The sequence below is a fragment of the Carex rostrata genome, chromosome 6, assembly GCF_964058835.1.
Source record: "Carex rostrata chromosome 6, lpCarRost1.2, whole genome shotgun sequence".
NCBI classification, from domain to species: Eukaryota; Viridiplantae; Streptophyta; class Magnoliopsida; order Poales; family Cyperaceae; genus Carex; species Carex rostrata.
In genome coordinates this window covers 6,106,459-6,119,385 of record NC_135923.1, presented here as the reverse complement: position 1 = coordinate 6,119,385, position 12,927 = coordinate 6,106,459, and the positions used below count along the sequence as shown (strand labels likewise).

Below are 12,927 nucleotides of genomic sequence, written 5' to 3'. Positions count from 1 at the left end.
CCTTGCTCTATAAAAGCCCCCTCAGATCTCTCCCGCCAACATCACATACTCCCAGTTCCCAATCCAAAAAAATCAACCAATCATCAAACAAAAATTCTCTCTTCAATTTCTCCTTAACTCACTCTCTCTTTCTCTCATCAAGGACAGAAATCAGAGAGAGGTCAACACTAGAAAGAGATGGACTTGATGGGAAGTGAAACTATTTCTTCAATGGATGAGTTCTTAGGAAGTGAAACTATTTCTTCAATACTAGATGTTGATGGAAGCACCGCTACGTGCTTCAAGTCGCCGACGCCTCCACCGACTGATGACGATTCGGATTTGCGAAGGGGGCCATGGACAGTTGAAGAGGATTTAATTCTCATGAATTATATCACCGCTAATGGCGAGGGACGATGGAATTCACTCGCTCGCTGTGCAGGTACCGATCGAACACATACCATCTCGTTATGAAATTATCTGTCATTAATAATTTCATTGAAATTTAATGCATGGAAGTCATGCAATTATTCCATGGATTTTAGTTCAAATAATTCACACTTGAAAGTCTTTGTCAATCAAGTTCCCATACACACTAGACTAGCTTTTTCTACATGTGCTTATATTGACATAAGGAGAGAGAGTTGGAAAATCTAACTTATACAGTGAGAAAGCACTAGCTGTAGATAAAAGCGCACAATACAACAGAAATGGTTTAAGCAGAATATATTCTCTTTTTATTTTCTTCTTTTAGAAGGCATTCCTTTCTATTATTGTACTGCACTTATAAATATAGTACTTATGTATAATTGACACTTAACTTCATTAAATTTTTTTTTTATATATATAGGTCTCAAAAGAACTGGTAAGAGCTGTCGCCTCAGGTGGCTAAACTACCTTCGCCCCGACCTCCGCCGTGGCAACATCACCCCGCAAGAGCAACTCCTCATACTTGAACTCCATTCACGCTGGGGCAACCGGTAAGCAAATAATTATCCATAATTATTTAGTTATTACATATCAGATACTTAAGAACATAATTGTTTTAGAAACATGTAAATTAAAGTTATGTTTTATTTTTTAATAGGTGGTCAAAGATTGCACAACACCTGCCGGGCAGGACCGATAATGAAATTAAGAACTATTGGCGGACCCGGGTGCAAAAGCATGCAAAGCAACTCAAGTGTGAGGTGAACAGCCAGCAGTTCAAAGATATCATGCGGTACCTCTGGATGCCTCGCTTAGTCGAGCGCATTCAGGCGGATGCCAGTACTGCTTCCTCTGCCAAAATCGACCCAAGCACCAATTTACTGCCGATGGATTCAGCAAATCATGAGTTCGACCAAATGAATCAGAACTTGAACCCTAGCCCTGAAATTTCAACCACAACCGGCTCATCGTGTGACTCGGCCGGAGTTCAATTATGGTCAGCCCCCGTTTCAAATTCATGCTTCACTGACAGTTGTGCCGGTCAGACGATTGAACATAACTACGGTTACGGGGCCCAGGAAACACAGTTCACCGAGAGTTGGTCGGATTCGTTTACCAGTATGTGCGGATACAACGATATCGGGTTGCCCGATTTCGAGATGGCAGGTTTGGGGGACAATTTTTGGAATGTGGAGGATATTTGGTTAAGTCAATAGATTCAATCATTGAGATTGTAAAGAGTATACAAACACATAAAAGGAAAGAAAAAGGTTATAAAAAAATAGGAGAAATGGGAGGGTGATTGGATAATTAACTTTTGTAGAAAAAAATTTATCTCTGTGTTTTTTCTTTTGTATTTTTGGGAGGTTGCGGAAACGGGGTAGACCGGTTTCCTTTACTTTGTGAGATCATTAACGGTCTTTTACTAAATTCTTTTGATTAGATGTGTTCTTTAAATTTGTAATAAATAGCCTGGAAAAGATTGATTCGGATAATCTATTGATAGTTTCACAAAGAAGACAAAAAAGAAATGGTGCAATTTTTGTGTGTTTACGGCTATTAATTCTTGATGGTACATGATAAAAGTATATATGACTACTGATGTAGACTGAAACATTACTCAATTATATGAGACCACAATTTGTTCTTTTTAATATATGTTTTTCATCTAACAATATTTTAACAAAGGAATCTCAATTCTTGTTTATAAATTATAACCAGTTAGAATTGTATTAAAATTATTTTGGCCCAAAAATATCCTCAAGTTACCACAAGAATATTGTAGAAGTTAGATTCGCCGAGGTAACTTTAAATTTGAATCTAGATCGTCCGATCATAATCAGCACAAATATTAAAGGGATCTAGTAAATTTTAATCTGAATCAAATTGATCCGAATTTTAATCGGATGGTCCAAATTCAAACTCAAAGTTTGAGTTACCTTAGAGGGTCTGGAGCCAAGCTTGTACGGACACAACCAATTGGATAACTCAGATTTTCCTCTCTTTTTTCCACATTTTTAATACCTGTCAAAATTAATAATTTCTAAAAAAATTTAAATAATGAGTTCGTATTAATTATTGGAGACTTGGAGTGTTTTATTAGCGCAATTGGTGGAGGTCTCAATCAATCTTACTGTGTACATCATGATTGGGCGCATGTAAGTTGTCTTTATTGTTTAATATAGGCTAGTTGTTACTTGTAGGTAATGGAAAATGGCAACTTTTGCCTTTTATGCGTTAAAAGTTTCCTGTTTAATTTCTTGTCACAATATTAGGTAGATTCACAAATGATGTGATTAAGAGTTTACGAAAAAACAGTTTGCTATGAGATATTGATGGAAAAGCATTCCATAGGATGTATGTGGATTATTATTATTATTATTATTTTTTAGCAATCTGGACATACCAAAATATCTTCAGATAATTGAGAATTTATTTATAATAACTTTTAAATACCTCTTTATTAATTTGCGCTTTCTATTTGTACATATGGAAAAAAAAATTAATTAATAGGCTAATAGCTTTTTAATTTATACGAGGGATTTGAATCAAATATTTTTATGGTCAGTGGCAAAATGAATCAGACCTGTTTAACATTTATTATTAAAATAATAATAATGATTTGCATCCAATTATTCATCATATACATATTTAAACGTACAATCAGAATAATATATAGTTTTCAATTATTAACGCACTCAAAAGTAATTTTTCAATAATAAATTAATAATTATAATAATAGCATTAAATTGAGTTCTTTTTTTCATATAACGAAGAGTTGTGTCACAATCTTTGATCGCTGAATTAATATTTAATGCAAATTATATTTTCTTTTCCGAAAAAGTAAACCGGCAAATTATTTATTTCTATCTACTAAAATGATATATTTCTTAATTTTATATTTTTAATCGTAAGATGTATATACAAACATAAATGCATGTTAGAATTACTTTAAATTTGAAATGTTAAAAAATCAAAACAAATATTAATACCATTTAAAAATAATAAAAAACCAAAATAACCCTAAAATTGAGGAATTCCAAAAATACCAAATTGGGGAATCAGTATATTACATTGCATTTTTTGGTTTTTAGGGAGGGGCTCCAATTCAATTTGTGGCCCTTCAAGAATGAGACCGTGGATTGAATTGGCGGCTCCGATATTTTTAGAATGTTTTTATTTTATTTTTAATATGGTATGAATACAAATTTCGGGTTAAAAAAAGAACAACAATTAGACATTAATTGCCGGAAACCAAGTCAAGTTAAAGTCGTTCCATTTACAAGCAAATGTCAATTGATTGAAAGCTGGTAATTTGGCATCTAACACAATCAAGTACGATTGTAATGATGCTCTCCATGAATTTGTTTAGTATAAAATTGATCCGCATAAAATTTTGATGGGAACGACCTTCAAAAAAAAAAAAATTTGATGGGAACATTTATGAGCATATCTCTGTTGAAAACCTTACATTTAATAATTTGGTGCTTAAATCTTAAGAGCTAGGGATCATGATATTTCCTTTCTTCAGTGTTTTATAATGCATCTACTTTATTTAAAATATTTGTTAACAGAAAATTTCAATAGTTAAATATGAAAATAAATTATCAAATATACTACGTATTATTTTACCTGTGAAGGTTAAAAATTGAAAGGCTTTTTTTTTTTTTTTTGCTTGGTTATGATTTGAATCAAAAATATAACAATCCTAAGAACCACACTTAGCACACTGATTAAGCATAGGTGGATTTAAGTTATAAGAACAGAATCAATTGACCTCTAATTTTTTGTATTTATATATAATTTTTTATATAATTTAGAATAAAATATCATAAAATTATAAAACTGATTCACATTCTCAGTAGAAATTTTTTATATAATTGACATTCATGGTTTAAAGGTCTGACTCTGTCCCTCTGTAAGGCATTGTTTTTTTCTCGGAACCACACTAAAAATAATTTCAAAACTTGAATTCATATATTATTCGAAAAAAAATTCATAGAACTTCCTAATAGACGTCAAAATGAAATTAAAAAGTAATCGTCTCTTAAAGAAGTATGCAAAATGATATAAACAACATTTAACTATTCTAATTTTTGACATGTCGTTATATAAATTTAAATTATATATATATATATATATATATATATATATATATATATATATATATTTAAATAGAACTATAGTGGAAGTTAAAACTTAAAAGGATAAAAACAATGGAATGGAAGTAAATTTTATAACAATTATAACATATTCCCAAACCTATCTTGCGGCCTACGTTGGAGTATACAAAATCAAACCGTATCTATTTCAAAAGGCTTCTAATCTTATCCCTTAATGGTCAAATACTAGGTATGGTTTAATTTAATATCTTTTCTGACCATTACCTCTGATTTCTACTTAGAGAAACATTATTAGAATTCATTGAAGTCGGTGAATTGGCCGAGTAGCACATGAAATTTCTCCAAAGGGGCACAAAATATCAAACAAAGATAAAATGATATTTTTAGTGTACCTCTTCTCTGTCTGAACAAGAAAAAGAAGGAAGATTTATGTAATTGCGGCTGTTTAGTTTTGTACTTTTGTTATCATCTCCGATTTTAATCTTGACTTTGTCAAATATCAGGGGACTTCACGTGCCAATGGATTGATTATAGTCACAAGATTTGCAAATTATTTGTAAATAACTCGCAAATTTTACAAACTATTTCCGAATTATTCAAATTATTTCTGAATTTTTCCTGAACTTTTTCCAAAACATTTTTTTTTCTATTTTTACTCCCTTGTAGGTATAGGATCTCTAATCTAGATAATTATGAATTTTTGATCCCGTTGGATCGAACCCGAATTATTCAATTGTCATAGTCCACTTATTATTATTTATTTTATCTTTTTACCTAGGTCCATAATCAAAGAAACAACATCAATATTGGTTATCTTGAGTTCGTCGCGTGGCATCCTTTTATTTTATTTTATTTTGCAAAAAGTTCTTGTAACTTTTCAGATATCAGATAGTTAAGGTTTAATGGATTAAAAAGAGCCACATGCAATTTCTAAAGAGTATGGCACGTCTCTCATGTGGAGCCTCATGTCGCAGGTTTATGCCTTTTTTTGTATAGGTTGATAACTATATCTTTCATCTTCACATCTTATATGCATTAATATTTATTTAATTTTATATATTTAATAATAAAAATATTATACATCACGTCATAACAAAGTATTTAACTTAATTTTTTTAATAGTTATTACGACGAAACTACAAAAGTGACAAACACTTTGTGTATTAGGTATAAATATTTTCTTATAAATTCATATATGAATAACTTGTATATTGTTAAGTATAAATATTTACAAATATAAATAAAAAAGGTGCAAATAATAGTGCAAGAACAATTTCTCTTTTCAATGTGTTGCATCTCTTGTAGGGGTGAAAACTGTATGATAATATCCGATCTATATTCGATTCATATTCGAAAAATTAGATATGGATATTCGATATCTGAATATTCGTGTAGATAAGGATACTGATTTATTTTTATGTTTCAATTATTTATATCCAAATAGTAAATATATACCATATCTTTTAAATATATTATGAAAAAAATTATGTTATTCGCTATTATAATTAGATAAATATTATGAATTTTAATATTTTTAATACTATTTTATATTATTTCAACAAATATTCGATCTGATTTGAACCCGTATCTATATCTGTCTGATATCCACTCATCCATATCCGATAGATGAAAAAAGAATATGGATGTAGTTTTACCACTATCCGCTCTGTATTCGCTCTGTTTTCACCCCTAAATCTCTTTAGTTGTGAGAAGCTATGTTGGTTTTGTCTAAAAACAAAAGGCTAAGATGTTGCACCATAGTCACAAGATTCACTAATTATTCGCAAATAATTTGTTTTTATTGTGATGACGAACTTCGACCGAATTATTCGGTTGACTGAACTTCGACCGAATTATTCGCTAATTTTACGAATTTTTCCCGAATTATACAAATTATTTCCGAATTTTTCCCGTAACATTTTTTTTTATTATTTTTGCTCCCTTATGGAACTGAGATCTCTAATCTAGATAATTCTGAGTTATTTCTGAACTATACCAGAATTATTTCTGAATCACTAATTTTTTATCCCGCCGGACTGAATCCAAATTATTTAATTGTCATTATGCGTTGCACATCGTTCAGTGTATTCCAACATGCAACACTCATGGATGTATGTGCAATGCAGCAGAAAATCATGCAATCTGTCTCTTCAAAATCAGTCAGACCTAATACACACAGTGTTTGAACTTTCCATTATTTATGAACAAATTGCTAATTTACCCCCACCAATATCTCCAACTTTTCAATTTCCATATTAAAACTTCAAAATACCCAATTTCTTTATTACAATTTTAACATTTATCGCTTTATCTTATTTTTCATTTATTTTAATATTAAATTTTATTACTATTTAAATGGACTTGTTTGCCGTTCCTCTACAACATACACAATATGTTTATTAGAAATTACGCATAATACTCTATTAATAAATAAAAAATTCCACACCACAACAAATAGAAAATTAATACGAGTGTGTTCAATAAATGTATTTTTAATGCAGTATCTCTTATCATGATCAGTTGAAGACTTGGAAGTTCTTCTATGTATAACGCAATAATGATATTGTTGATACTGCTTAATTAATTAAGACATTCCCTGTTTATAAATCTCTATGTTTTCCTTAGTCTTGTTTACAGGGGTGGATCCAGGATTTTCGTAGGGATGGCAAAAAAATGTCGAATCGGATTTAAACCCATTAACTAATTAGGTACTCAATAAAAAAATTATGTTTCAACTAATACTTTCCAATACTCTTATTTGTAATTTATAATTCTCTAACATATAATTCTAATTACCAATCACAATTCAAAAAAATTATTTTTATTTTAACCTTAAATTTAATCCGAATCCCGCCCCCCCCCCCCCCCCCCCCCCCCCCACACACACACACACACGAGTCCGCCCCTGGAGAATTACACTCTTAATGTTGCATGTTATTTGCATTTAATTCTTCCATTACTTTAAAAAAAATTACCTCAAAAGATTCATATATACTAATGTAATTAATCTAATGTGTCAACTCATTTGTTCCAATTTCTCTATAATAGAAGTCCATTTACTATGCAAAACCATGGGTTTTTCACGCTAAAGATATGCCTCTATAAATGAAGGGATATTGGTCCTTTCATTCTCTATTAAAAAGGGTAATGTTAGAAAAAGTGAAGAAAGGGATGAAAAAATATTTAATTTTTATGTAGAAATTGAATATTTTAATGTTTTAACATAAATATTAGGAATTTTGAAATCCTAGATGCACACACTAACAACTAACCCTTTATTTTTTTCATAGCTTTAAAAATAATCAGAAAAACAATAAATGTTCTTTATGAGTGAGATATACCTTGCGCATGATTGGTCCGGACTATGAATTCATACTTATATATATAGAATCTATAGTCGATCCGAACAACTTAATATGATCTCTATGAAAAATATACTTGCGTATCAAATTTGACAGTTTTTCGGATGGTCCAAAAGTGAGTTCCCACCTATCTAGAAAACAGTTAGAATATTCTAAAAATACAAAATTTGATCTCCAATTAAATTTTCATATAAAAATCATGTTGAGTGGTTCCAATTTTGAACTTTAAAAACAAAAATATAAATTCATAACATAAACTTATGTGTACATTGTAAAGTACCATAGCCTCACCCCTCATCCCTCACTCATCATTTTTTTCTACTTTCCCAAAAAAAACCAAATGTTTATATATTGATCTACCGAGTAGTATTTTTTTTCTCTATTTAATCGTTCAATATAAAACGTACAAACTAAATTAATCCAGTAAAATTATTAAAAATAACCAATAAATGTAATTTATCCAAACTAAATTAAATGGTCTAAACTTTAAAAGGAAGTCTCAGATGCTCTTTTTAAATTGGTAGTGAAGAAAAGGCGTGATATGACTCACATGCCATCACTTGATCACATCACATTATACGATAAAAAAAAATCATGTCATGTGATTAAAATAGTAAAGAACGATCACATTACTGGAATAATCACATGATATGACTAATCATTAAAATAGTTAGTCTATTGAAAATAATAATAATAAATTGTAAAATAAAATTAAAATAAAGAAATAATGTCGAAAAAACTAATCACGTAATCTGACCACGTTAGTTTGTATAGTGTATCGTATCATGTCACTTTCGATTAAATATAGACACATCATACCACATGTGACTCCACATAACTAACACACATAACACGGCGTACTATGTCATATCCTTGATATATCATAACAAAACTGATAATAACTGACTAATTGTTTTCAATATAAATTATCACAGTGACATTGTCTGAAATTGGACGATAAAGTTTATAATTTTGTTGTGGGCAAACATTCCCTTGTGCTTTTGCTTTCCATGGTTTTTGACTTTTAAGCCATAAAATGCTATAGATATAATCATTGCTCTTAAAATTGGAAAAAAAAATCTCAGGCAGGAAAAGGGCTTGGGCTGAGGTTTAATTTGATCTGCACTGTTTCTATTATATTTAAATTTGTAAGATCCACATTGCACAACTAGTACACATCTCTAAAAGGGCACTTGGTTCTAATCTAAGTGGAATGATGGTAAATGGTAGGTAATTTGGATAATTTCATTGGTTTATGTCGTTTGGATAAGATTGGAATATGCGTGTAACTATATAATTTGTAGTGAAGAAAAAAAAATAATGTGATGTGAGTAGAATTAGGGTGTTCTTAAGCTCATCAAGGTGTTTGGTGAGCTTAATTTCAAAATCTATTAGATTAGCTTCAAACAATAAATTCAAACCGTTGAAACCGATTTACTTCACTAGTGATAAATTTACATGTAAAATTTTTAGAATTTCAACTTAATTTTGTATAGAGTCAAGTGGTCAAAAAATATTAGAAAAATGAATGCACTAAAATTAATTTATAAACCTTCTAATTTTGACCGCTTAACTTTATACTAAAATAATTTAAAAACTTAAAATCTATGCATGTAAATTCATCACTTGTGAAGTAGATAGATTGCAACGGTTTAGATTTGTCGTTTAAAACCAATATAATATATTTTGGAGTTACATTAACCAAATGCTCTGGTGAGCTCAAGAACACCCTAGTTTTACTCATGTGATATAACTAATATGTTTGACTTAGTTATGTTAATTTCGTGCTCAAAAACTGGTTGCATGACATGATGTGATTAAGACTTGTTACATAAACAAACATATTATACGACAAGCAAGTCAAAGTCATGTCGGTATACATGACATGATATGACATACAATACCATATTAACCAACAATGAGGTGAATAAATTGTTTTTGCTAGTACAAGTTGTGTTTGATTTTTGTCAAGGGGGGATGTTTCCATGTGAGTTTTAACATGTTTTTAGTACGAGGCTATGCTTTTCAGGTATGCTTTGCTTTGCTAGTCGTACCGACTCATTTGTCTGTATAGAAGTTGTGAGTATTGTACCAATAATTTACAACAGAGACATTTTGGAATTTATGTGGAGGCACGCGGTGAAGTGTGACAAGTGTCCCTAGGACCCTAGCGGTATTTAGACCGAATGCCAAGATTGAAGAATTTTTCAAGGAATTGAGGAGATTAGATATAATGTGGAATTAAATAGCATGTAGCTTCAAATAGGGCTTACTAGATATGTTTCTTAGAAAGTGTTTGTAATGCATCCAAGTGTCTTGATCCATTGGTCAACAACAAATTAACATCCAAGGAAATAAAATATTTAAGAGTAGGAAAATTGTGTTGTGATCAAATTCATTTTTTACATGTGATTAAATATTGAGAGGTGATTACGGTACATGAATAATTACGTTACGTGAGTTGCGTTGTAATCAAATTATTTTCATAATTAGACGTGTCATGACTAAATGTGACGTAACCCGTTACGTTTTGATTGCATTTGATTATTATTTTTTGTAATTTTAATTTGTTTATTGAAAAAAAAATATTAAAGTATTCAAAAAAATATGGAACGATTCTTTGAATATTAAAATAAAGAATTAATGTTAGAAAAAATAAGTGTTGAAATTAAAAGTGTTGTTTTTCGTGCTGTGCCGTGTGCCCGTGTTCAAGGCAATTTTTGTGCCGTACTGTGTTTTTTTGTTAACAATTAGTTACGACACACAAATAGTTACAGTAAAGGACACGTGAATCATGACACTTAATCAACACACACAGAACCAGAGGTATGTGAGCACAATGAAAGTCAATTGACCCCTACTTTTTTTTCAAGAATAAGTAACGAAACACAGTTTTTTTTAAATATAAATTATAGTTAAATACTATAGGTATTCCAAATTGAACACCATATTTTTATGAAATGTTATATAAATGATCCTCATAATTTTTTGATCAATTGATTTGGAGACTTGTAGTATTTAAAAAAAAAAAATAATCAAAAAAATTGCTCAATATTGCGTGTGTCTCTCTCTCAAGTCCGACCAAAGCAAGCTCACATGATATCCAAATACATATCATATTGAATAATTTTGGATCAATTATTTAGATTTAAAAAATGGAAGCAGCTAACAGTTCTCCAACTCCAGTCTCCCAAAAAATCTCCGGATATTTTCAACTAATTATGTAAACATCAATACTAAATCCTGTAAACTAATTCAACAAATCCTGTAAACATAAAAACACGTGAAAGCTGTTGAAAACGCGTGACAGCTGTTGAGGACCACCTTCTGTGAACATACACATAATATTCTGTAAACATACACATATTATTCTGTAAAGATACACATATAATCATATAAACATATACATATAATTCTGTAAACATACATATTGTACTTGAAATTATAGCAGTTGAAATTATGGCAGTTGTGGCAGTTAAAAACGCGTTAGAACTAAGCTAAAAAGAGAAGGCTTTTATACACGGGGATTTTTTGGGAACTGTAGCCCGGGGATATTACCTTTTCTTTTTAAAAATAAAGATAATAATATTGGAGCATAATGTATCACAAAATCAATTAGGCATTTTAACCCTACTCAATTAGAAATTTACAAAACAAATCAATAAAAAGCGGATAGTTTTAAAATTCACAACGGACGATTCGAAATCTTACTACCAAACTCAAACTTTAAATTGCTGCGGATAATGCAAATTCAGATCGGATTGGATTTGAATTAGGTCAGATTTATTTTAATATTTTATCATCCGATCTGGTATATTCCAATACAGATCAAAATATCGTGTCCCGTATCTGTTCCGAAACGGATCACAGGTTGGCTCTACCCATTTAATGTGACGACTTGGTAATATACTAATAAGGTCCCGGGGCATTATTTATTTCATTACAACTTTGGTGTTTTCATTTTTCTTTCTCGGTTTGGTTTGTAAAGCACAATCACCTTAGTCTTCTATTTCATGTTAATTTTATAATGTTATTCAATTTAGTCAAAAACAATTAATTTAAGAAACGCACATGTCAACCTTTTTCAAAAAAAAAACTTTGGATGTCCCTTCCACTTTGCAAGTGTTCAGGTGGATAGGCTAGATACATTGCATTATCTTCAAACACCATCAAAATAATACCAAACCAATATATTTTTTCTTTGGTCTGAATTATAAAGACACCTCAGCATAAAACTTAATTAGACAAAATTATTTTAATGATCTATTATTAGTTGGGGGTGAAAACGGTGTGGATAAAATTCAATCTATATTTGAAAAAGGAGCCTGATAATTGTACTCCAAATAAAATTTCCGAACATGTTCCCCAAGTAATTTAACAAAAAAAAACTTTCAATGTTATCTAACTTCATTTCTAACTCTAATATCTAAACATTTAAAGCTCTGTTTATAACATTTTACAATGCTACTAGTAAACATTTAAACTTCTATCTGCAAGCATTAAAATTCTAAATCTGTATAATTTTAAATCTTAACTACTTTTGTTTTCAAGCCAAAAATAAAAAGATTCATTTCACCCACTTTTTAAATTTTTTTCTCTGATCATTTTCTCAACGATCTGTGATAAATTTTGTGAATCTAAAAATATGAACGTTTTTTTACTCAATTTTCTCTTTCAAATGAGATCCATAAATAATAACTTTCGAGTTATATTTGTGTCGTAATTTTTTTACCACTTTAAATCTTTATGACTTTCAGTTTTTCTTTTTTTATTTTGCTTCAAAATAATTTATACATCTGTTTACAAGCAAATAAACCTTATGTACAAGCATATAAACCTCATTAATAACACTTTAAATCTCTAGAATAAAACATATAAACCTCATGTACAAAGAATTTAAATCTCAACAATAACACTTCAAAGCATATAAACCTCAATAATAACACTGCATTTACAAAGCTCATTTACAAAGCATATAAACCTCATGTACAAAGCGTTGAAAATTTTAATGGTTGTAGACTGAGATTTAAAAA

At 30.1% G+C, this 12,927-nt stretch overlaps 1 protein-coding gene across 1 annotated transcript; it reads left to right on the top strand.

Moving 5' to 3' along the window:
- The first annotated feature begins 47 nt into the window (after positions 1-47).
- Positions 48-1,908, top strand: LOC144555948 (transcription factor MYB2-like). Its single transcript, XM_078304396.1, has 3 exons — positions 48-421; positions 830-959; positions 1,067-1,908. Exons 1-3 carry the CDS (start codon positions 178-180, stop codon positions 1,623-1,625), a joined length of 933 nt encoding a protein of 310 aa, XP_078160522.1. The 5' UTR covers positions 48-177; the 3' UTR covers positions 1,626-1,908.
- The last annotated feature ends 11,019 nt before the right edge of the window (positions 1,909-12,927 follow it).

Excerpts from the sequence above, each read along its gene's own strand:
- LOC144555948 (XM_078304396.1), top strand. The coding sequence starts at position 178 with ATGGACTTGATGGGAAGTGAAACTATTTCTTCAATGGATGAGTTCTTA. Across the intron at positions 422-829 it reads TTCACTCGCTCGCTGTGCAG|GTCTCAAAAGAACTGGTAAG; the intron begins GTACCGATCGAA and ends TTATATATATAG. Across the intron at positions 960-1,066 it reads CATTCACGCTGGGGCAACCG|GTGGTCAAAGATTGCACAAC; the intron begins GTAAGCAAATAA and ends ATTTTTTAATAG.